This window comes from Bemisia tabaci, chromosome 4 (genome assembly GCF_918797505.1).
Source record: "Bemisia tabaci chromosome 4, PGI_BMITA_v3".
NCBI lineage: Eukaryota > Metazoa > Arthropoda > Insecta > Hemiptera > Aleyrodidae > Bemisia > Bemisia tabaci.
In genome coordinates this window covers 24,885,938-24,912,319 of record NC_092796.1, presented here as the reverse complement: position 1 = coordinate 24,912,319, position 26,382 = coordinate 24,885,938, and the positions used below count along the sequence as shown (strand labels likewise).

The 26,382-nt window shown below is 40.7% G+C and overlaps 1 protein-coding gene across 1 annotated transcript in view; it reads left to right on the top strand.

Annotated features, from left to right (window-relative positions):
- Positions 1 to 14,470: 14,470 nt before the first annotated feature.
- The window catches only part of LOC109039061 (uncharacterized), a 60,615-nt gene continuing 48,703 nt past the window's right edge, over positions 14,471 to 26,382 (top strand). The window contains exon 1 of the mRNA XM_019054394.2: positions 14,471 to 15,524. Coding sequence (XP_018909939.2) covers positions 15,158 to 15,524 — 367 coding nt within the window. The 5' untranslated portion in view covers positions 14,471 to 15,157. The remainder of the gene's footprint in view (positions 15,525 to 26,382) is intronic.

Sequence of the window (26,382 nt, the reverse complement as noted above, 5' to 3'; positions counted from 1 at the left end):
CTATACCCAGAATTGGTAAATTAGCAATCATTTTTTTATCATGTAGTGGTGGCGTATGGCATAATGTAGAAGCATTGCCCTTTTAATGTTGAGTTTAGGTAAATATTGTCTGCGCCTCAGAGATAGAACTGGGAAAAGAAAAAGAGAGATACAATTCATGGCGCAGAACTCAAGTTTATTTGTGGGAACCGATCGATGGTGATGTTGGTGATGCATTCAGGTCAAGGTAACATTTGTCTCTCCTCCTCTCCTCTCAGGTCTACTTGAGAAGCATCAAAAGATCATAAAGATGGTCATCTCTTCCTATGTGATAGGTTATTCGCTGATGTTTGCGCGTACTAAAGTTGAAATGAAGTGGGTTGTTTCGTGAGGCCAGCCTTGAGTTCCCAATTTTAAGTAAGTCCTGTTCAAATATAATTGAGAAACTTAAAACTGTGATAGGCAGGTAGTGAAAGTGTGATGAAGAATTGGAGATGATCCTCAATGACCTCCTTGAATGAAATAAAAAAAATTGATTTTGAGATACTGATGTACAAGTACATTTTTGAGGACGTGGGACGAACAGACAAACATTTTTTCAATAATGGTTTTTTCACTGCAAGTACCCTAACAGGTATATACTTAAACGAAGTAGATTTTTTTCGTGGGGGAGGGGACAATACTTTCTTTATCTGCGGTGGAGCTAGCAAGTAAAGATATTTAAAAACCTTTACGTCAAGTTTATGACAAAATTTGCGACTTCCTTGATAATTGGGTGGGGGGGGGAGGGGTTGGGTAGAGGGAGAAAAATATAATATCTGAAAGGGATTGTTATATATTTGGAATGCTATGCCAAAATTATATGTAAGTTTCGCTGTCAATTTAAAATTTTTAGACACGAAAAGAATATTTTCAGTTGACGACTACCTGCTTCTTTCCCCTCTGCATGGGAGTTGCCATACTTCAGCATGCAGTTGACCAAGGTTTCATGAATAATCAATATAAGACTAGAAAATGTAATACAAATCTGATCCATGCTGAGACAAACAACCAAAACTTTGATAAATTTGATTAAATTAAAAGAATCGTGAATTTTCTGAAAGACAGAAATGTGAGAAGAACTTACGTTCAATTAATAGAAATTTTGCTGATAACATAGGCCAAACCGAGGCAAAAACAAAGAAGAAGGAAAAAAATCTTATTTTTCGAAAGCACACGGGAAGAAATTGCATATGAGGAAAAACATTTAAGACAGGCGTAAAGAATGTAACAACGAAACACGTAGGAAAGGTGATTGACACGTTTTCGAAACGTTTCCTGTATGTGCTAATATCCATGCCGATGAGTCGTTCCCATGTGTCTGAAACGAGTCTGATGCGAATCTGATCTGTTGTCGAAGAAAGGTTGAACCGCAGAAAAACATTTTAGACAGGCGTTAAAAATGTAACAACGAAACACGTAGGGAAGGTGTTTGACACGTTTTTGAAACGTTTCCTGCAAGTTTCTATTTTCATGCCGATGATTCGTTCCCATGTGTCTGAAACGAGTCTGAATACGAATCTGATCTGTTGTCGAAAAAAGGTTGAAACGCAGAAAAAACATTTTAGACAGGCGTTAAAAATGTAACAACGAAACACGTAGGGAAGGTGTTTGACACGTTTTTGAAACGTTTCCTGCAACTCTCTATTTTCTTGCCGAATGCCGGAGCATGAGACATAACTTACACGTTTTGAAAACTGTCCCTGAACCTATCAATAAAACGTTTCTAATATGTGTCGTAAAAATATTTTTAATACATTTATAAAATGTGTTAATGATACGGGAAAACTGTCCTCTCATTGAAACATTTTAAAACTGTGTTAGAAATGTATCAATTGAAAGATCCGATATAGACACTTACCGAAACATTTTAGAAACCTCTCCCAATTTTGTGACACCACTTGTGCTATTAGGGTAGTCCTTACGCTGCCGACACGATTTTCCTGTATCAACATTGTCCCATGTGAAAGCGACAACAACGTAGGCGCTCGATACGCAGTTGCCAAACTTCGAGCATAACTCCTCTCCGAATCGATTAAATTAACGATGGATCGATTAATGTGCAATAAAAAAAACAGCCCAAAAGTGCAAACGATACGGTTTGCGTTTTTGTACTATCGACCTCGGGGATTTGCGCTTATGGGCTTGACCGAGTTCGGCCATGTAACGTTCTGTTAGGTTAGGCTAGATTACATTGAAGTTTTCTCGTTGGTTTTCGGAATTTGTCCAGGATTCGGGATTTAACAACAACATATACACGAAAAATAAGAATAAGACATAGATTCGGTAAATATGGGAAAAGGGAACACATAGTGACTCAAGACCTCGGCTGATTGTAGGTTTTCAAGGTTTTTTCATTCTCTCTTTTGAAACCAAATCAACGCGGACTATGCCAAAAGCGACCTGCATCCGGGATATTAAAATTAAAAATGTTTTATTTCCGTCGGTTTTTTGTTTACATCATTTAAGAATTACAAAGCACACATAAAAAGAAAAATACGATAAAAAAAAGTAGGGTTCTACCGTCTACCCACTAAAATTACTTGTGACGGGCAGAATCAGAGACAAGAGACCCTCCACTGGTATTTTGGCAACGATGGAAGCTTTTACTTTCGGGACTTCAGCATTCTACTGTTGATTTACCTACATGATTGATATTTAACAACGTGTTGGCAGTTTCGTTTTGCCAACAAGCCGAACTTTGGGAAACTTGTTTGGCTCATGACGTCACCCGAAGCTCATCATCCACCATGTGGGTAAGTCAACAGCTAAAATAAGAGTGATGACTGTTGCTCCCTTATAATTGTCCATAATGAACTGTTGAAACCCCGAAAGTGAAAGCTTCCACCTGTCGGCGACAGGCTGTCGCCAAGAGGCCAGTGGAAGGTCTCTTGTCTCCGGGCAGAACGCTGTCTTACAGCAAGGAGAGAATGAGGAGAATTTGATCAACAACGAAAACAAAGAGATGTATATCCCCTTTCCCTCTCAGAAGAACCAATATCTTTGAAAATCCAACATCATGATTCGCGCGTGGCCAGACCGCGAATCCATCCCGTGCGGGCATGCCCTCATTAGCGCGCGGCGAGGCGAGGCACCCCGCATCCCGGGCACAAAGGCCGCTGGCGCTTTCGAGGTCGGGGAAAAGTTGCGGGGTCGCGTCGGGCGAGCCCCCGGCCCGAAAGCGCCGGACAAAGTCTGGAAGAAAGTGGCGAGAGGCACGACATTGGCATTGGCATTGGTGTCAAGAGCCGCTGCTGATGAGCATTGTGTCAAGTTCACCGCGCGCCGCGCTCCGCACTTGGCCTCGCAAATATTTGAACTGGGGGCGGATCAATGGGTTAGTGGTAACATGCAAAAATCTCCGCTTTGGCCCTTCGTGCCCAGCGGCGGCGGAGTTGTCGCACAGACGAATAAACTCAGATAAACAGGTGCTTGCGCTGCCATCTTACCGAAAAGAGCAGTGGGTTGATTGTTGAAATTGATAGACAAAGCGATAGACAAAGAAGACATGAGGAGTATGAAGCGATCCTACTGGTTGAAATGGGTGGTTCCTACAGACTAAGGAAGAAAATGATGGACTGACTTTACCGAAAAGTGCAGAGGGCTAATTGTTGAAATTGATAGACAAAGCTATAGACAAAGAAGACATGAAGAGTATGGAGCGATCCGACCGGTTGAAATGGGTGGTTCCTACAGACTAAGGAAGAAAATGATGGACTGACTTTACCGAAAAGAGCAGAGGGCTGATTGTTTAACTTGATAGACAAAGAAGACATAGGGAATGTGGAGCGATCCTACCGGTTGAAATGGGTGGTTCTTATAGACTGAGGGAGAAAATGATGAACTAAAAATAGGGTCTCTCGTGAGTTGCTGTTAGTTTGTCTATTATACCTAACACCGTCGTCCATTGCAACCACCCACTCACACTAATAGGATCCCCCATATTCATTTTGTCAATTTTTTCTATCGCTTTGTCTACCAATTTCAACAGTCTGAAATAATGAAGCTTTCAAAAAGTGGATTTAGTGTCGTCTAAGTGAACACGGAGAAGCAACTTATTGTGCATGAGATTTGCAAGTTCAGACCCTATGGATCTCTGAAGTTTTCGGATCGCGCATCCTAAAACTCAAGGTTCAGCTACCGATGTTCGGGTCTGACACCTGAAGTACTTCAGTCATCCGATTAGCTCTTGGAAAGTTTCAACCGAAGTATCTAAGTACTTCAGACGTCTGACCCGAATTTTGGCAGCTGGACTTTAAGTTTTCGGATGCGTGATCCGAAAACCTTAGAGTCTATTTGTATGGTCTGCATTTTGGATCTCATGCACGAAGTAATTTTCTTCGTGTAAATATTTTACTGAACGAAACCCTCACTCGTCATCAATCTGTTAATAATCAATCAGACACTTAGAAATTGTTCGACTGAATACAATCAACAAATTTTACATTTCACTGCTCCAATTGCGGATCTTATTGAATTCATATTGAGTGAGGAAACAGTAAAAGCAGTTTTCTGCGGGATTGTGTGGCTTTACTACTATTTTGTTTACAATGACGTCAATGGCGTAGGGTAATTCACGATTTATTTGATTTGCAATTTAAACCTATGGAAAAGGATAGACACACAATGTGATCGGAACGAACACCTTAATAATCGATTCTTTACCGCAGCTTCAAATGGGAATATATCGATAATAATCGATCATTTACGGCTCGCCACCTAATGATGTCCATTGTCCATTATTCGCTGCTTACTGTACAAACTTGTGACTCATGTTGTTTACAAATAATAAGACTACGTTTGCTGTTTCGTCTGAATTAGACAGTTCATTTGAATTGGATTTTCGAAAGAAAACTCGATTTCGATAATTTGGTTGTTACTCCTCTCCTCGGTAACACGGCAGACTTATCTCAATTCGCGACGTTGCAGATTTCTTGCTGCATTTAATATTTTTTCAATTTCACGACTTTGCCGGAGATTTATTCAGAGAAACAGTAAAAATCATAGCATTAGAACGTCAAGAGTTGACGTACATTACACCATCGATCCCGCTCATAATATAAACCCTGAAGTTAACTAGAACTTTGAACCGCGGAGAAAGCATTGTCACTTTAAAGGTAATTTTCCGATTCCCACGCGGCAACCTTGCATCCGCGCATCCTTATTTGATCGTCTCAACGCGAGATTTCAGCCATCGAGAGGATCTTTTTCACGGCATCTCGAATTTGACTTATCCGTGTCAATGGGTAAATTTTTCTCCGCGCCCCTGTCAAGCGAGGAAGCGTGGATGGGCCAATTAGGATCCGAGGTAGACACCTCCATCCTCCACCCTCAAGCTCTTCGAGCGAATGGAGATTCATTCATCACCCATCAACTGATGCGAGCTTGTGCTGCGTGCCAGCATCGATCACAGCAGTGATTCATCTTGTCCGGAAAGTGATCTCCGTAAGTGATGAGTCGATGATAATTGATAAGCTTTTGTATGTTCGCTTAATTTCTCTCACCCACATCGGATACACTCTTTTTATAAAGGTCATGAGTTGTAACCATTTTTCCTTGGCGTTTGACGGAGATATTTGTACCATGATTTCCATATTATGAATATTTTCCTCGACGTTTTGAGCCACGAAAGTTGTATTACTTTTCTGTGGAAGAAAACAATTTTTTTTCTTTAAAAAATGAATAAAACCACTTATTGAGGAATATATCTTAAAATTAGTATTTAACGCATTTGAAGAATGGGTTGAATAATGTAAATTAAGTGTGGGAGTGATTATTTACACCCGGCCTATAGATCAGCATTTTAAATCGCAATTTTGACCAATTTCCGAAGTAATCCTGTAATACCTTCAAAATTTACTTTTACATTAGTAAAGTACAGTCAAAAATATACTTTTTTTATCACATATCTTTCTAGTAGAGGGTTTTCTACAGTTTTGTGGTATCGATAAACATACATACATAACAAACACTCCTAAAATGCACTGTGGCGCTCTATGACATCCAAATTCTTCATGAGCCAATATTTCCAAAGGATATCAGGCAACAGACAACGCAACATCTCTTCATCAACGTCCTGCCACTATCCCTATGGGATGCCACTGTCCCTTCATGGGACGCCCCCGTCGCCTTTTTCCAGATGGCATCAATTCTATAACTTGTTTTGGCACCCTCTCTTCCGAAATTCTTTACACATGCCCATACCACCCTGCCCAGACATGACATCGTGGTGTCGATATACATTCTCTACTATGATGTGATTTGTACGTATTGCTCGCTTACACAATTCAGTTTGCTATATTGCATACTTGAAGCAGATGTAATTATATTTAAATTCATTTGCTTAGAAATGTACCTAACTTTCTCACTTTGGTACATATAACATCAACAACAGTTTTATACTGACTAGGAAAAATCAAGTAACACTGGGGGGAAAAACACATTGGATCTAGAGTCCAGGCTCTTGAAAACATTGACAAGAAAATATACTCTTGATTCAATCAGATTAAAGCTTAAATCAAAAGGAAATCCGCTCAAATTAAGAAGCTTGGTTCTTGATTTAAGCTAAAATCCGATTGAATCAAGAATATTTTTTCTTGCCGGTGTTTTTAAGAGTCTGGACTCTAGATCCAATGTGTTTTTTTTTTTTGTTTGTTTTTTTTTTTTTTCCAGTGAAGCCTATCCGGGAAGCAGCCTAATATTAGCCGAGAGGTGGGGCTCACTCCCTATCTTCCTACGCGATGTTTGCTCGGAGTGGCCATAATTCAGGTGTCCAGACTGAGAGCCCCTGCATTACCCTTTAACAGTACATTTAATAGTGGACGGCAGTGCACGGCGGCTGACGATGGTTGATACGCTATTATTATTGTGTTTGATAGAAGCGACTTAATTGGCGATCGGACGGCGTTAATTTGCGAGGCTTAGTGACAGCGAGGGATAATTAAGAGATGAGCGAATCTTATAGTATCTTCGCAGACACCACATTGCGCGGATCTCACATGCCGGAGCGGTCGCAAATCGCGGTGACGCTCCTCCCTCCTCGGCATGCCGCTCTGCTTCGCAGATACGCTGGACACTGTCCTATCATCTGGATCGCAGATTAGGATTTTAAATAAGGACAGTAAAAACATAAGGGTTTGGTTCCCATTGGCGGATCCAGCGTATTGGCAACATAGTCTTTTCTCCATTTAAACCCATGGAAATGTATCGATTCTTGAAGGGGCCAGGTGCTCCGACGAGAATCGATTATTTAACATAGGTTTAAATGGAGGATTTCCTGTGTTGCCAAATGACTTGGTCCGCCCCTGTTGGCTCCAACGTTCGGAGGTTGGAGCGCATTTAGTGCACAAACCTATTACATTTGTGACTGTCGAAATTCAGACAGCCCTGCATGCATAAAATTACTCAAATCCTGGTGGCTGGCGTATATCTAAACGTGGAAAGAGGTGTTTGCTCCCTGTTTTGGGCACCTGTGGTTACCAGATGCGCCCTTTCTAGCCGTTGGGACCCCCCGGTGTAACATGTACCATAGCTCATAGCGGGTTGCCTTATGGGAAATGACATTATTCTGGTACAGGCGCCAAATTTTGAATCTTTTTCACCTTTTTGGGTTTGTAAAACTGGTGTGAAATGTTGAACTTTTGATGAAAAAAATTTTGCACGGACTTAATACGTTACCACTACGTGTGGCGTCGTGGACGCGCAGAAAAAAAACTTGACCGTCAACGAAATTGACACTCATGATGTGCATTATTGTCTCAGTGTAGGCGAAAATATCACCGTTGGAAGCGGACACAGTAAATTCAAAAACTCATTTTTTCTAACCTTGCGTTAAAGTCTCTAAATATATGCATATTTAAAGACATCGGGTGAGGAGGGTGTGACCACCAATCAAGCGATCAATGCATTCTAGAGTCACCTCCAGCTCTTTATGTCTTCAAATATGACTTTCGCATTTTATTGAATGTTTGACAATACATTTTAAATGATGCATTAGAAATATCTACACCCTGCTTCTTTCTGTGAAACGTTCTAAACCGTTTCGACCCTGTAAGTATCAGATTTATCATCCTCGGATTTTTTATCTGCCGGAAAGATACCGACATCTTTTTACTTTAAATATTAAAGGAAGATCTCCCTTTTGGAACCCCCTCCCCCGTTGGATTAGATATTACGTGTTTTTTTCAGGGATTAGTTGCAATTTTTCGTTGTAAATGGATTTATTGCGAGCATCTTCATTACGTAACCCGTTATTAACTTAAAAAATACACAAAGAGTAATCTTGACGTTATCCGAAAACCTTCGGAACACTTTTCTGAATCGCAATGATTCTTTGCAGAATTCATTTTGGACTTTTTATCTCAATGCCTGATGCCTTCCATTAAATGGAGTTGTCTGTTTGGACTGCGTCAAGGTGATATTTTACTGCAAAAGCATGCTTCTCCTGGAGCAACCGTTTTAAACACTTAATCGTTATAACGCAGCCGGCAAGCATTCCCCGCGTTCTGCAAGTAGGAAAACATGATTTTGAGCGGTCATATATGCATACCGTAATTCGCCGTGAAGTGGTAGTATTTCGAGGGGAGGGGCATATTAAAAGGAATAGCGAACAGCTGAAATTAAGTCCAGTTATCAACATAGCGCAATATCCGGCTACATTAAATGTACGTTCTTTGAGGAAGTCAAAGTAGACACTCTACAAGGCACGTTATAGGCTATTATCAAGTTCATTTAATAATTGGAAAGAGGGTAAATCTTACGTGAAATTCGTTTTGACCGAACTATAGAGGGATTTGATTATCAATTTTAATGATTTGTTGTCCTTAAAATTGACTTTTTGAGACAATGGTATTTCAGGGAACACGCCACACATGGGCATTTAGAGCACTATCTATGCGCGGTTGAGCATGCATGTAGAAAAAGAAAAAAATTGGAAAAAACCCAAGGGACCGTCCATTTTTACTAAACAAAAATCGAGCCTAACGAAATGTTTTGAGTTACAGTATTTAGTAGCAATTCGTTTTTATAAGGAAAATAAAGAGAAGTGCGAGCTTCTTGGGGACGAATGAGACAGTTCCTTCCAAGTTCCTCCATTGGACGTATTTCTATCAAACGGAGCTAAGCGCCAATTTGAGTTCCTCTTGAGGAATTTAGAATCCCGGATAGCGCGTTCTGTCAAACGGACCTAAGCGCCATGGAAAAGCATTGCGAGTATAGGACGGAATAAGCCGGACGCCTGATTCCCCCGCCAATCCAAGCCCCCCTCTACCTTCCTCATCCTATGGCGCCTAGGTCCGTTTGATAGAAATACGTCAAATTGTGGGAGGAAAATTCTCTGAAAACTTCAAGTAATGATGTTGATTCGGCACCAGTAAAAAAATAATTTGGGGTGGAGATTTTTAAACGCAGTAATCGAGATGAACACATAGTTTGGGAGTTTCACCGCCTACAAGCCAGGTGAGCTTCAAGATAAAAATGAGCTTTCAATACGTAAAACGACAAAAAAGAAACAAATCGAAATTACAATCTGAACGATTGCCGAGCGAATATATTGACCATACGGCTGAAAAGCGAAAGTCAGGGAGCCATTTTGGCAACAACGTCATTCATCAGTTATCCGGGAGCAGACGAGATCACTACAGTCTCAATTAATACTATAAAAGAGATTAGAATTAGAGGAGTACCCGAGGGAACTAGATGGGAAAAACACTTACTATTAAAATTAAATCAACCCAAAGAAACAAAAGCCAACCAGAAAGGAAAGCCAAACCTAATAGAAAAAACAAAATGTGAAGAACAAGAAAAAAACATAAGGAACCAAACCTAAAATGTTGATAAATAATATAAATAAAAATAAAGACTAAATAAGACCATACGGCTGAAAAGCGAAAGTCAGGGAGCCATTTTGGCAACAACGTCATTCATCAGTTATCCGGGAGCAGACGAGATCACTTTGCCAAGCTTTATGGCTTTGTCCGACGACGGCGCTTTTCTTTCGGGTAGCGATGGTCGCTGACTGCCCAGTGCCCAGTGCCCAGTGGCCGGGCAGTGACGCGTCCTGCTGGCTCTGCCTCCTGTCGGGAATCGCCGTCATTAAACTAAACGATTGTTTGTGCCGACGCTCGCGAAAGACTCTTGGCGGACTTAATCTATTTGAGTGATTCTAATTGGCCCGCACGGCGGTTCCGCGCCTCCTGCTGTGCTTTTCACGGCTTTTAGCGCCGCGAAATTGACATTGTCAGCGCCGAGAAATGATATTAATTCTCGAGCATTGCTTCATTTCGAGAATCCCAACTTTCATCCGCCGTAATCGCGGATCCGTCGATTTCATTGATTTAAAAGTCAACCAATGGACGCGCACAGTAAATCACATGCATTTGCATTGAGACTTTTTAGAATGACTTTGGGAGTTTCACCGTCTGCATGCTATGTTAACTTCGAGATCGAAATGAACTTTCAATACAAAAAACAATAAAGAAAAAACAGATTGAAATTTCAATTCTATATTACGATTGCCGTGCAAGTCTATTGACCATGCCGCTACTCTCGGTGAGAATTTTAGGAAAAACACTTTAAAAAAATAAGAAGGTTCAGTGAAGAATATTATTCAGAAGATGTCAGACCACCCTTGTCTGACTTTTTGCTCGGTCATCTTAGATTACACAAACTTACAACAACAATCAACAACAACCTCAACATCACAAACTACAAACACAACAATACAAACTTGAGAGCGTTGTTGATTCGATCCTAAGAGATACGAATTTTGGGAATTTTAGATCTCCAAAAAAGCTTCAAGAAGGAGCTATGGGGGGCCCCGCACTTCATATGTAGGGTTTTTCTTATGGTGTAGAATTTCACCCTCAAATCAACGCGCAAAGTTTCGTATTAAATTCAACTTTGGGATCATATTATTTAAATCTTCTAAATTTAATTTCTCTTGTAAATGAGTAAGAAAATATCCTTATGAGTTAATGAGGCTTAATTTTAAGGTCAATTAATACGGCTCAAATCGGACTCTACTTTACATTAAATTTATTGTCAGGAAAAGTCTTATGCCCTTGATGAAAAAATCGAGAACATGAAAATAAAACAATAAGAATGAAAATTCACGGGCCCACATACGATACAAACATATGATTATTAACATGAAAAGTGGCACGCAAGAACTGATAAATTATAAATCCTCTCGCAGTCATATCTATATGGAGGGTAAAAGCAGATTGACTTGACAAATAAGACACATACTTCCGAGGTCAAGTTCACTGACAACCACGATTCATCAAGTTTGTTTTGATGATGGTTGAGTTGATTAATGGCCTAATGTTTTCGGTGCTTTTCACACATCTGCCGATGGACTCCGTTAGTGATACCCCTCCCTCTTTCATTGTATTTTCTAACTGATTTTTTAGGTTGTGCCAGTGACCCAGTGGTTGTGGATCGAAGAAGTGGGTGTCTGCAAGGGGATACAGCACCTCTCCATATGTCTTCATCCATGATATAGGTCATCTGATTATGAACCGGAACAAGTTCAAAGAGGAGATTTTTCGGGAAAAAAGGAAATTCTTGGGTTTTACGTCGTATGCAGATAATTTAAATTTGATATCCATAATCTAGAACAATAGGTCTGTTACACGCAAGAGATACAGCCAACTAAATACACTTTAAAAGAGTAAATTCGCTCGAAAATCACGTAGGGCGCATCAAGGTAGTCTAAATTCCACAGCTTAGCGCGCAAACTGCGTAGTTCGTATTCGTAACACGCATTTTCAAGCTTCCTGCGTCTGCGGGCAGTTTTTCTCACGTCACTGCCGACCAGGTTTGCACAGGCAGAGGAGAAGGAAATAACTACCCAAAATAAACAAGCGATTAACTAACTTTTCCTATTGTATGATTTCATATAGCTTTTTCTTTCTTTATTTTGAAAAAAAACAAGAGCTTTGAATCTATTGAAATCTTCCACAAGGAGAGTTTTTAACACTTTACAAGATTGTTTGTTTATTTAGGTTAGGTCTCTCTTCGGGCAGGCCTGACTACCAGCCACCAAGAAAAACTGCTCGCATACCCGGTAAATTTGAAAAAACGTGTTACATAGTGCGCAGATTGCGCTCTAAAGAGTAGATTTCAGACTTTTTTGATGTGCCAGACGTGATTTTCGAGCAAATTTTTCCTTAATAGTGTTATCAGTTGGCTGTATCTCTTGCTTGCAACACTGCAACAGACCCATTGAACAATCAATGAATCGGGAAACACAAAGGAAAGCTTGGAAGCTTGAACGCATTCTTAAAAAGATGACCATTTCATGACGTGACAACTTTTCATTAGTTCAGTCAAATTAGCCTGGAAGTCATGATGAAAAACATTTTATCATCTTACATCTTACAGAGTCGTTTATCACACAAGGAAACTTGGAGACCAATAGAAAAGTTAAGTGACAGTCATGAAGTGACAACTCCCATTTCGTCCAGTTCAGGGGATTTTGATAAGGTGAAAAAAAATTCCTTGTGGAACACCTGTAATGCATCGGGAAATACACAGGAAAGCCTGGAGACTTAAACGCAGCGACAGAAAAGTAGACCATTTCGTGACATGACAACTCCAATTATATAGAGTCCGGTTGGTCATGATAGCCATGGGGAAAACTAACATAACGCCTTTTACGTCTACATAAAAAATGAGTGGCATTGAAAATTTTATTTACCTGACACAAAACAAAAACTATTACTCATGAAACAAGCTTCTTCTCCCTACAAAAAACCTCATTGACTGGTTGAATTTTTCATAAAGTTTTTTTTGAAAAAAATTATCCGTTAAAATCAAACTCTAACCCGTAAAATGAAAAACAATCTTAATTGTCATGAAACATCAAAAGGCTCAAAATGTATCATCGGATCACTACAATTCAGCCCACTATCACAAAATTATGAGGTGGAATTATTTTTTCCACTATCAAATGTATTTTATTTGTAACAATTGTGAATCACTATTGTGACAATTTTATTTAGCTTCGTTTTAATTTTTCATGTGTAAAATGTGCAGCATCAATTTAAATTAATGACGAAACTGAATTATATTAATCCAATAGTTGTATAACTTCAAGCATTTAGCTCCTACCGGTGGGTTATAGGTACATTGTACACGTGATAATTAAAACCAGGCCTGTAAGGTATGGGCATACAAGTTTAAATACTTTCCACGGGCTACTCAAGCCGCATTGTATCAGTGCAGCACAATCGAAAATTCAATCTCCCGTTAAGTGTAGTGACACCCATTTTTGCGATTTTTAGAATTTCCCGACTACATGTTTCCAGGCAGGTTTTGTTTGTTACACGGATTTCTCAACGTTTTGATCGTTAATTTTCATTGGATGGTATATTCCTCGAAAACAGACTTCAAAATCTCTACACCGTGGTACTGTTGAAGCAGACTGTCAGACATTTTTCGTCTCCGGGCTTACTTTATAGCCCGTGTCAATGTCTCCAAACATGGTTGGTCTTAATTAAGAAATATCCAACTTATTCTGATATCATAAAATGCTTATCAGGAAAATTAAATCGCGGCCCGTCTAATGCAGAGAGATCCTTTTATAAATTGTTGTTCCCCAGTTGAAGGAGGGTAATTTAATTTCACGGTTGCAAAATTCACACAAATAATTCAACTTTTTGTGGAAAAAGCGTGCAATGTCTGTACGAGGTTTTGCTGATTTACCGTGCAATCAGAGGAAAATCTATGGACACTTGTAGTTTGAATTCCAAAGAGTTTCCAAGTAAAATTTTAATAAGCGCATGGAAATTTTCCAACGTTTAAAAGTTCTGTTCCTTCATCTGGGAAACGAAAAAATTAGGCTACCGGCCACGTGCAGCGCGCAGCGCGCACTGCACACTGCACACTGCTATTTCTTTATCAACTATTATTTTCCTCATAAACGATGGTACGTATTGATAATTAATAACAGAGGGAGACATTGAAAGAACTCATTTACTTTTTAAAATAATAGAATCCGGAATGCGTTTAAACACCCTTGGTAGAGGTAGAGATCTCATCACTAGGGTTGTAGCGAGGGTGAGGTAGTCGAACTGCATTCCGGACTCTTTTAATTTCAGCGGCAGGTAAAATATTTTAATTATTCCTTCCTTAAATAAAGAGGAAGAAAGAGAAAAAGAAGAAGAAAAAAAGAGGTAGAAAAAAGAGAAAAATAAGAAAGAGAAGGAGAAGATAAAGAGAGAAAGAAGAAATATAAAAAAAGAAAAGGAAAGATAAAATGAAGGATAAAAAAGAGAAAAGAAGGGGGGAAAATAAGAAAAGAAAAAGAAGAAAAGGGAGAAAAAGAAGGAAAAAGAGAAAAAGAAGGAAAAAGAGAAAAAGAAGGAAAGAGAGAAAAAGAAGAAAAAAGAGAAAAAGAAGAAAAAAAGAGAAAAAGAAGAAAAAGAGAAAAAGAAGAAAAAAGAGAAAAAGAAGAAAAAAGAGAAAAAGAAGAAAAAAGAGAAAAAGAAGAAAAAAGAGAAAAAGAAGAAAAAAGAGAAAAAGAAGAAAAAAGAGAAAAAGAAGAAAAAAGAGAAAAAGAAGAAAAAAGAGAAAAAGAAAAAAGAAGAGAAAAATAAGAAAGAAGAAAAGAAGAAAAAAGAGCAAAATAAGGAAAAAAGAAAGAGAAGATAGAGAAAGCAGAAAAAAGAGAAAAAGAGAAAAAGGAGAAAAATAAGATAAATAAACGTCATTACTCTAGTGCAGTAGCAATACGTACATTAGTCATTCGTAAACTCGGCCCCATACGATGAAAGCTCATGATAAGTGACGCCCGCGAGAGTGGCACCCTGAGGACGACAGGGATTTCTCCGGCTCCCCGATTTCCACGAGGGACCGGGCGGCGACGGGCAGGGCGGGGGCCGCGCGGCGCGCTGCTACCTACTGACCGAAATAAGCGAATAAAACACTAAGATCAGACGCGGGGCGCATCAATCGCGAAACAGACACTCGCCCGGCATCACGGCCCGCTCGCTTTGCGTTACGGCTCTTACGCTACGGACGGCAACGCGCTCACTTGCTCCCCGACCGCGGCACGGCGCGAATCACCACCGTCCGACCAGAATCAAATCGTGCAAACCCTTTTCGGACATGTGTCGGTAACCGGACAGCTCGCAAGATGGCTCGTGTGTTTCTCGTACTCCTTTCGGCGGCCCTGGCGCGCGCCCACGCCGTCCCTGGGGACGCCACCCCCGCACCCGCCCCCCTCGTCACAATTGTAAATTCTACGAGTAGTTTAAGTAGCGATAGTTTAAGTAGTAGTTCTAGTGCTAGTGTAAGTTCCGAGGATGGCAGTCGGCACGGGAAGTTCCTCATCTCGTCGTCGGGCCCTGTGTCGAACGGGATCCAGGACAAGCAGGACTTGGAGCTGGACGACCCTAGTTTAGCCTTCAACGGCATCTACTCGGACTGCGTGCTCCAGCTGTCTTTCCCGTGCTTCCAGCGCAAACTCCTAGTTTTCTTCGACCGGCTCGGACGCATGAAAGGTCAGTTCAGGATCTTGTAACCTATAGCACCTTAACCTATGAATGTGTAAGTAGATGGTGCAGATCTCATCCCTCATGACACTGGAGTGGATGGAAGTTTCTCGCAAAGGAGGGGGAGAGTCTAAGATCAATCATTTCTCATGAGGGTCCACAGATGGAAATTCCTTCATGAAACGGAAAATGGATTTTCTGGGAATGTGATCCCTGGAGTGGAAGGACTCAGAGCACTGGATCTATGCGATTTGCATTTACAGGGAGATCATAGTTTGGAGTCCATTAAATGAAGGAGTCAAAGATGTAACCGAAGTAGCCAGAGGCTTCCGTGACTATTTCATCCTTTAGAGTCTTGGAAAAGAACGTTTACTTCAAGGGGGGGGGGGGGGGGGTAATGTGATTTCAGACCCTACCCCCGTTCCGGCCACGATGCAGTACAATGTGTTGAAAATGTGTTTCTGTTTTAACGATCTATGTTCGTTATCGACTAGCTTAGTGTTTTTTTCTAAAGTAGGTGATGAGTACGAATTTTCTTTTTAAATCATAAAACCGAATATCAGTTAGTTCTAGAATGCATAAGCATAGACGTTAAGGATTAGAAACATAATTGATTCATTAATGGTTTTACTATTGATGATTTCCAGCATTCCCCCCTCCCCCCATCCTGGTGGTCTGCTTATGGGCACATCCCGATATAAATACTTTTCTTATGCATGTTATATTAAATTTTAAGATATTCGGCGTTGCCATATATCGAGGAAGCCTGATTGTCGTCAGTGTGTTTAAAGCGTAAAGGAGTATCATTATTTTAAGGAAGGTCGTAAAATAACTTGAGAGTTTGGCGATAGCCCGGTTTTAAAGTCTGAGACCGCACCGCTGTAGGTACCCTCTTGAGGATATTTACACAAGGACAGGTAAATCAAATCTGTGAAGACATATATCTTGTTATTAGATAAACATATCTAGCATATCTAACTTTTTTATCGCAGCTTTGAAACAAGCCTATTTTTTGTTTAAATCAGTAAACGAATTTGCAAGAAAACTTAAATTCATAGAGTCCGTTCATCGGCGAACATCGTCCTTGTAAGCTCACCTTCCGGACACTTGTACTGCAATAACGAACCTCACAGAAGTTTCCAAATTTTTTCTTTGAAAGTGCACATTACTAAAAGCAAAGGTGTTGAGCTTAATTTTATTCTTATGAGCTTTGGCGTGGCTTTTTTGATCAACCGGAAAAGCTATGTGAACTTGCATACATGACGAGAAAAGTCCCTCACAGCAAGTTAACAGCCTTCCAAAAGTACTAACAAATAAAGAAGGATCAACGAACGTTTATAGTGTATGGAAAATTTGACAAAGTGTTAGATTTTTACATCAGTCTTACTGATCTCAAGGCGCGCTTCGGATGTAGGTCTTTGCAAAGCACCCAGTTTCCTCGCTGACCCATGATCAAAAGTATCCAATATTTCACATTGAGACTTAGAATATGGGGATTGGGGATCAATAGAGATGCACTTGTTTGCTCTCAATATATGCTCCGCTTCTCGAAGAAAATTGTTGAACTTCTGTGTGATTCGGCTATTGTAACGGCATGGAGCGAGTGCAATAAGTGCTCCCACAGTGAAATCGAGTTTCTCGTAGATCCATCGGCCGAGTTTATACATTTTCAGCTTGTTTTGTTAAGGAAAACATGACTCCTACGTATCTTTTCACTGATTTGTTTCATCTTCTTTAATCTGCAATATACAATTGGAGGAATTACTTTTTGAATAATCCTTGCTCTCGTAACTATATTCGCAGGTAATTATTTTTCCCGTGTTTCAATGGCAAATCATTTAATTATTCCTTCGCAAGAATCAATGTTCGAGATAAATGGGTGGTGTTTATCTATAGTGTTAAACTATCAAAATCTTCAGTAAATTTACTTTTCCCAGCCATTTTATTCAAAGCTGTTTAAGCGGCCTTCAATCTAAATGAGAAGCGTTAGTCTAAGACCCTCTGGGGAAAGAAGTCATTCACATAACGACGATTGAACCACATTTTGCATGAGGAATCACTATTTCTGGCTCATCTTAGAAACAACATACATTCCACTGGTTTCCCTCTGTAGAAAGGTGCTTTTGCGGAAGAGCCAGAGATAGCGGTTCCTTATTACAAAATGTAATCTGGTTTAATTCAGCCCTTGTTGATTCTTAATGACAAATTAACCAGAACAACATATTTGAGGATAATAAGTATACACGAATGTTTCAAATTTGAGGAAACTATGAGCTAGTTTGACCACTGATACGTTCAAAGGATTCACCTCTTGTTTCGAATCAATGTTAAGCTTGTCAATATATTTAGTGCTCCTGTCCAATAGACCGTATTCGATAGTGGTTCGATGTATCGTTTGGTTCAAAACAATAGACCATAACCTCAAACTAATCTATTAGGATTTAAGTTGGAAAAGCTGAAAATGAGAACATTTCTAACAATTTCACTTTGCATTGGCATTTGGTACTCAAAAGAATAAAACATCTGTTACAAAAGACCCGTTCCCTCCGATTTCTAAATTGGCTTTTGAGGCTATGTTTATGTTTTGAACCAATCGATATCGATACAATCTCATCCGTATGATGTATCGAATACGATCTATATATTTAGGGCTCCTGGCGTGCATAGATCATATAGAATCATTGATGAGCGCGAAGCATTACTATTCCTCCAAACTGCAAAGCTTCAAATGACGAGGCGAGTTCAATGCAATGGTGGAGTTAATGGTTTCAGTACATTAAACATTGCTCTTAGGTGAGCACGGTGCTGGTGCCCCTTTTGTGTTCAGACGCTTTAATGGCACTGAGTTGTTTCCGTTTCTTAATGACAAAATCAAGGGACTTGATTGGCTTCAATGAACTAATTTCATTAGTGTGCGTTCGACGGTGAATCGTGAGCGATGACCTGACCGTCTGCAAGTTCGTTTTTTCTTACTGTGCTAACGTCCGGGCTCTGTTTTCACTTATTTCTTGCTTATCATGCTTTTTCATGTTCACATGTTACAAGCACAGCGTGGTGGAAAACTTTCAAGTCGTTCAGAGTGATTCCCATTAATACTTAACTTCCGAATGCACTTCTTTCCTGTATATTTTCCTTCTCGCTGCTAGTCGTTGATATCTTAATCTCTGTTCATAGGCCAGTAGTTGTGCTAGTCTTAATAACGAACTAGCGACAAAACATCCCAATTCGATACGTATTTTCGCACTTTGGCTATCTAAATCCTTTAATAACTTTTGAAACTACGGGTAGTTACAAAAACTATAAACAGGTTAATCAAACATTACGAAACAGGTCCGTTTTAGGCACATAAGTTGGCTATACCCTTTTGGGCCCTAAGAGCCCCATGACCTGATCAAACCCAACTTTCAAAATCACAGAAAAGCCTATACTCTTTATTATTCCATATCGACGAAGGAACTACCAAGCCACCAAACTCGTTTGCGGTGTTTTAAAATTTCTGCTCTTTTGTTAATCTTTTGTAAGAGGATCAAATCAAAATCATTATTTGAAATATTCATATAGACTTTTCTTTGCCCGGAGAAGAAAAATCACGCAAGTTTTGAAAAATTGAGGTCTTGTGTGACTTCCCATTTGGAAAATAAAGTATGGCAGGAATTCTGCAACGTCGCAAACCGAGATACGTGGTTTGGGAGTTTTACCGTCGGTATTCCACATGTGGAAAGGTCATAGAGTACATAGAGTCGTAATGTACATGAGGGTGCTGGCACCATGTTCTGGTCGACGAGTTCTAAGCCCGGTGTGCGCCGAGCTTCGGTCACTTTTTCGATACATGTGCGATCCAAAATGGCAGTGTGAAATACGTAGCAATTCCTAACTTCTTCGTCATCGGATTCTACATCGGATGGCCGGGTCCCCCTGTATCGAAAAGAATCGATTATGTATCGAAAAAGTGACCCGGCGTCACACAGGAGTCTCGGAATTCGGGACCTGGAAAATGCTTAAAAGAGGCGCCAGCTCTTTCTCTTACATTACGACTCTACAGGGTGTCTCACGAAAAACGAGCCACCTTGAATATCTGCCGAACGCGTCGGAATTTCGAAAAACGGTAAAAGACGTGTTCGTTTATATCGAGGGGGACACCTTTTGGCGTATTCGACATTTTCCCAAACCGCGGGAGGGGCGCGGGGCGGGGGGTGCCCCACCCGTAAGTCGAACTTTTCAAATGGCACCCCTACTTTTTTATTTCAGAAATCAATTCTACGCAAAAAAACAAGCTACCCTGTCCAAACTGAATGTAAATCGGACAATTTTTCAGTGATTGAGAGAGTTTGAAACATTTTTTTCATGCTCTTTTCAAAAATTTCCCACGCCCAATGGAATTGCCGTATCAAACCAAACTCTCCGCCAAAAAAATTCTTAAACATTGCACTTTCGATAAAAAAATAAAAAAAATCTGCTGCTACCCGAAATCTGGAGCACGCGGAGCCCTTCTTTGCGACATTAAAATTCGTTATACCGAACATTTCCGAGGGGCGCTCATCGGGAGGGAGTAGTAAGTTTTAGACAAGAATTATTAATCTTTTTTCTGAAGCATAAGAAACCGTGTCCATGAAGAAGCAGTTAAGTAGAAAAACAAATGGATTAGCTTTTTTTTTGGGGGGGGGGGGGGTGGGGGGTCAATGACTTGAGCCGGACCTTGATACTTCTGAGGACGCTATTTTTCCGCGGTGCGTTGTTTTTCTACTTAACTGCTTCTTCATGGACACGGTCTCTTATGCTTCAGAAAAAAGATTAATAATTCTTGTCTAAAACTTACTACTCCCTCCCGATGAGCGCCCCTCGGAAATGTTCGGTATAACGAATTTTAATGTCGCAAAGAAGGGCTCCGCGTGCTCCAGATTTTGGGTACAGCAGATTTTTTTTATTTTTTTATCTAAAGTGCAATGTTTAAGAATTTTTTTGGCGGAGAGTTTGGTTTGATACGGCAATTCCATTGGGCGTGGGAAATTTTTGAAAAGAGCATGAAAAAAATGTTTCAAACTCTCTCAATCACTGAAAAATTGTCCGATTTACATTCAGTTTGGACAGGGTAGCTTGTTTTTTTGCGTAGAATTGATTTCTAAAATAAAAAAGTAGGGGTGCCATTTGAAAAGTTCGACTTACGGGTGGGGCATCCCCGCCCCGCGCCCCTCCCGCGGTTTGGGAAAATGTCGAATACGCCAAAAGGTGTCCCCCTCGATATAAACGAACACGTCTTTTACCGTTTTTCGAAATTCCGACGCGTTCGGCAGATATTCAAGGTGGCTCGTTTTTCGTGAGACACCCTGTATGTATATACTGGAAAAAAACACATTGGATCTAGAGTCCAGACTCTTGAAAACATTGACAAGAAAAAATACTCTTGATTCAATCAGACTTGAGCTTAAATTAAAAGGAATACCGCTCAAATTAAGAGGCTTGGTTCTTGATTTAAGCTAGATTCTGATTGAATCAAGAGTACTTTTTCTTGTCGGTGTTTTTAAGAGTCTGGGCTCTAGATCCAATGTGTTTTTTTTTTCCTTTCTACTCTATGGGAAAGGTACCCTCTTGAAAGTTGAAGCTTTCCCTTCGATTAATTTAAAATTCGGCATCGAGGAAGCCCCGGACAGGCTGAATGGAGAGGGAGCGCTCGGTCCTTTATCCGGTCCTCGATGGCGTCCGGATAAACGCTGTCGTTAATGGGAGAAAATTAGGCTTCTCCTTCGAAGCTCGGATCCAATCGAGGTGCTGGATTTTCATCTACCAAGCTCGCCGCCGCTGTAGCGAGCTCGTAATCGGACTTTTTCACGAGTTAAATCGGGCTCAGGGTTGACAGATTTTCCTGCCTGGTTTCTTTTTATGTGATTAATTGACGGTGAAAATTTGGCAACTACACACCAGGGCTGCAAAAAGTTCTTAGCCTTTCCGTTTTCATAATTTGCCTCTTCCGAAATTTGATGTTTTGGACCTAGGATTCGCGTACTTCATAGTAATTTTTTATTTGATTTATTCCCATATAATTTGAATCGCATTCAGCAAAAAAGAACCAGCACGATTACAGTGTTTTCAAAATGGTGCAGCCTCTCCTTTCCTTTTAAAAATACTTAATATATGTGCATTATTCAAATTTAAACACTTATTTTCCTTTAAAATTATCATTTTTTAGTGGGATATCAAAACTATTCACTATACCGGAAGATTTTTTTGATAATTATGAAGAGGCAACATTTTTACAACACTATATTCGCGCTGACTCCTTTTTGCTAAATGCGATCCATTTTTTCTGGTATGAATCCAGACCAAAATCATCTCAGTAGATGTATAGATCGTGTTTGATACATCAAACAGGTGAGATTGTATCGATATCGATTGGTTGAACACATTAACATAGCCTCAAAAGTCAATTAAGAAATCTAAGGTGACGGGACTTCCTCCATTGAATACAGGTCCATCGGATTTTGGAGGAAATCTACTTTAACCTTAGCCCAATTCGTCGCTTCTCAGGCGTAAGGGCGTATCTCGATTTCTACATGTGTCCCGGAAAGCGTTGAGTTATACTTGACGCTGAGGCTCAGCTATGGCAAGTTGTTTATAGTTTGAACAACACAGGGTGGGGAATGAACATTGCTTCATTGAGAAGCCTGCTGAAACCGTTTCAGTACGCAATTGGACTCACGATCCATCCCCAAGGTAACAAGGTAAAAAGTTAAGTATTCTGATACATGTTTCTTAACCAGAATTTCACATAGAACGATTTTAGCATCGATAATTGGACGTACTTCTGCCAAACGGAACTATGTGCATTATGACGTGAGCCTCGATATGTATATATTCTTATGGGTCTCAGGGCTCATGTCCCGATGCGCATAGTTCCGTTTGGCAGAAATACGTCCAATTATCGATGCGAAAATCAACTCTGAAATCAACTCTTAAGTAGGATTTTAACGTTTTTATTTTACATTAGTTACGGGAAATTTGAATTTCTCGGCCACTAGAAACGCAATACTCAACGTGAGTCCATTTGCGTACTACAACGGTTTCAGCAGGCTCCTCAATGAAGCAATGTTCATTCCCCACCCTGTGTCGTTCAAACTATAAACAACTTGCCATAGCTGAGCCACAGCGTCAAGATTGAGGTTGTCAGATTTTTAAATTGCAGAGACTGGCATGGTAACATTTAGTGCGCGCTTACACTCACGTAGACTTCGTGTTTTCATGAGCGGGAGGTTTGAATTCACGCGTCAAGAAACAGTAAATATCGTAGTAAGACGTATTTCTGCCAAACGGAACTATGTGCATTCTGTCGTGAGCCTTGATATTCATATCTTCTTATGGGTCTCAGGGCTCATGTCTTAATGCACGCAGTGCCGTTTGGCAGAAATAGTCCAGTTAGGAGTTACTTCAGTAATTTTCGTCGCGCGAATCGTGTTTTACGTAAAAATTTGGTTCAGGAACATGTATCGACTTCAATGGAACAAGTAACTCAACTTCGGTGGCTCAATTTCGTACCTTGTCTGTGGTCCATTAGACCGAGGTTAAAGAAGATTTCTCCCGAAATCCAATGGACCACCATACAAGGTACGAATTTCAGCATTCTGATACATGTTTCTTTACCAAAATTTCAATTAAAACACGATTCGCACAACGAAAATCACAGAAATCAACTCCTCCCGAAGATATTTAATGATTCTTGGTGCGTGAATAAATTGAAACCACCCGCTCATGAAAACTCAATGCTTCACGCGATTCATCGCGCGCTAAACGTTATAATGAACGTCTCTGCGGTAAAAAAATCTTCCAACCTCAATCTTGACACTTTTGGCTCAGCTATAGCAAATTACTTATAGTTTGAAAAACACATGGTGGGAAATGAACATTGCTCGATTGAGAAGCTTGCTGAAACCGTTGTAGTGCGCGATTTGACTCACGTGAGCTTTGAGTTCCTTGTGAGCAGGCAGTTCAAATCCTCGTACCAATGTGAAAAAAAAGTGTTAATATCTCCGTTAGGATTTGGTTTCAGTAATTTTCGTTGCGCGAATCGTGCTCTACGTAAAATTCTGGTTAAGAAACATGTATCAGAATGCTTAAATTCGTACCTTGTCTAGTGGTCCATTCCACATCGACACCGTGCTCTTCCTCAGGCGGACTCTGCAGCGGAGCAGAGCTTTTCCGGGGACACGGCAACGTGTCTCTTGTCGCGGCTGCGGTGGTGGTGGCGGCGTCATCGTGCGTCTGGTGACCCATTTGCGCTGCGTCGCTGTCGCGGGGCCACGGGCGTGCGTAGCGGTGGGTGGACGCGATCCTGGTACACTGCTACACTGGTACCGGCGCGGCGGCCGTGCGGCGAGGGTACACACGGTGTACAGTTAATAATGCACGAAGCAATTAAAACTGCGTCTCTCATCTCTTTTAATTGTGTCATCCGCGTCGCGGCCCCGCGCTTCCGACACCGCAGCGGCCACCGCAAGACCACCCAAACGCCCCCCGGCTCGCTTTACCGTCGTTTCCGGGCTCTGGAGACGGAACTTCGGCTCCGGCACGTGTAGCCCGAAGCGGTGACTTGGAGGATAGAGGAATCGAGTCGGTTGTTAACCCCACTGAAGAAAAATTCCGGCCTCGGAAGCCGTGTATACGGGGTCTATAGACGTACACTGAAAAAAAAATCTCGGTGTATTTACTTAGAAAAGGGTAAAATTACCAAGAATTCAGGGTTCTATTCGATCCCAGTTTTTTCTTGGTATTAAATTACCATTTATGGAATTGGTAATTTTACCGAGAAATCTCGGTAAAATTATTGACTTTCTCGGTAATTTTACTGGACCCCGGTAAAGACGCCAATGTTTTTTATCGACTTTGGTAGAATTACCGAGATAAAATGGCAAAGTTACCGGGAATTGATTACCAATAAAAGTGGTATTCTTACCTGAAAAAAACAGTAAATATACCGGTTCTTAGGTACGCTTACCAGTCTGTCTTGGTAAAATTACCAATATTTGATAAAAAAAAGTGAGATGGTAAAGGTACCAACGGACCTTGGTAAAAACGCCGAGAATTTTTTTTCAGTGCGGGGTCTATAGACGTATCGTCTGCGTTCCGGGCTCAGAGGCGGACAGCTCCGGGCGTGGCCGCTGGAGCAATTGAAGCAGCGGCTTCAGCACCCAGAACTTTTGCCCTCTGAGCCCCGAACGGACGGTATGTCTATATAGCCCGTAATTTCTTTTTTCAGTGCCGCCTTAAAAAAAGAACAATAGGATAATGTAGTGTTGGGTCCACACTATTTTGTGGGTAAGATAATACCAAAACCTTCGATGGACCACTAGACAAGATGCGAAGTTCAGCTCTCTCATACATGTTTCTGAACCGAAATTTCACGCAAAACACGATTCGCGCAACGAGAATTACTGAAATTACTCCTTTCTAAGATATCTAATGTTTCTTCACGTGTGAATTCAAACCTCCCGCTTATGAAAAAGCAATGGTCTGCTACGTGAGTCAAATCGCTCACTAATAACGTTACCGTGGCAGTCCCTGCGACAGGAAAATATGGCAGTATACAACTGCTCTAAGAAAAAGTTTCGCAAAGTATAAGTATATTGATTTGCTTAAATGTCTGCCTATGTGAATGGTCACATATTAAGGAATATTTTAGTGCATTTGAGATTTACGGCTTTTTTCATGAGTTACTACTTGCGGTTTAATGACCTGATAAACCATGAGCTGAAACTCAAGATGTGACATTTGCTACATAATATTTGTAATACATACTTTGAGCCTAGTATTTCTCAGAATTATTAGTATCTTAATCCTCCTCGAAATTCCACACGAATGTGAAGCACTGGATCCTTAGATGAAACTACAGTATTCCACGGGTGACTTTCAACATTTTCAGGGAAAATCATGTAAAAATTTACTTTCGTGTCCAAGGCAAAGGTAACATAAGAACCTTAGTGTTCCCCTTTGCATCGACGTCAGTAATGTAAAAGAAGGGAAAAACGTGGTCGCATGCCATGGAGCGTTTCCTGCCCTCAAGGCCAAAGGGCATTGGAGGGAGGGGTTGACTTTCCTTATCACTCGTTCAAGTCACCAGGCCTCACCCGCAAACAGCTGCCCCCGCTCTGCTCTATAGCGCAAGTTCGATTTAGATCGAATGAGCTTCAACAGCTAAGGAAGCTCAACATGCAATCTTGCATGTTTTGTCTTTCCGATCCATCGCCGATAATATTGCACGCGATTGGCGCTTTGGTGTTAAACAGGAGATCCGTCTCCGTTTTATCTTCATTTATGCCTGATTCCGGTGAGCTTTTTGAACTTTAATTTCGTTATTTCGGTGGAAATTCTAGGAACTTAGACAATGTTAACCTCAATTTGAACTAAGTTCAGCAGACGAAAACCGATTTTTCATTAGCAATGCCCAAAATTTGCCTTAACTGAATGAATACCATTCAGATGTATGTGAATGCAAGCAACGTCAAGATGTAAAACTAACTGATGTGGTGGTCAATTCAGCGTTTTGTGAGTTGTCGCACACGTTTATACACCCAGAATGTTAAATCAGCATCCCTTTTTTATCGGTGTACTTCCTTGATCGTGTGAATCGGACTAAAAAATAAGGTATGTTCACAGCTCGCAGTCCGCGAACTTGCAATGATGCGAAAGCAGCAAGGCCGCGAGGACACCAGCCGATCGATCACAGTGCTCGACACTCGACAGGCGACAATTAGAAATGTATATCGGGACGCGGATCGTGAGCTCGTTCCGGTGTGATGTGTGAAACATATTCACAGAAATGTAGGCAGTTAATTAGAGACATGCGTCCCCGACCGGCGCGGCGCTCTGAATTGGAGTGTCA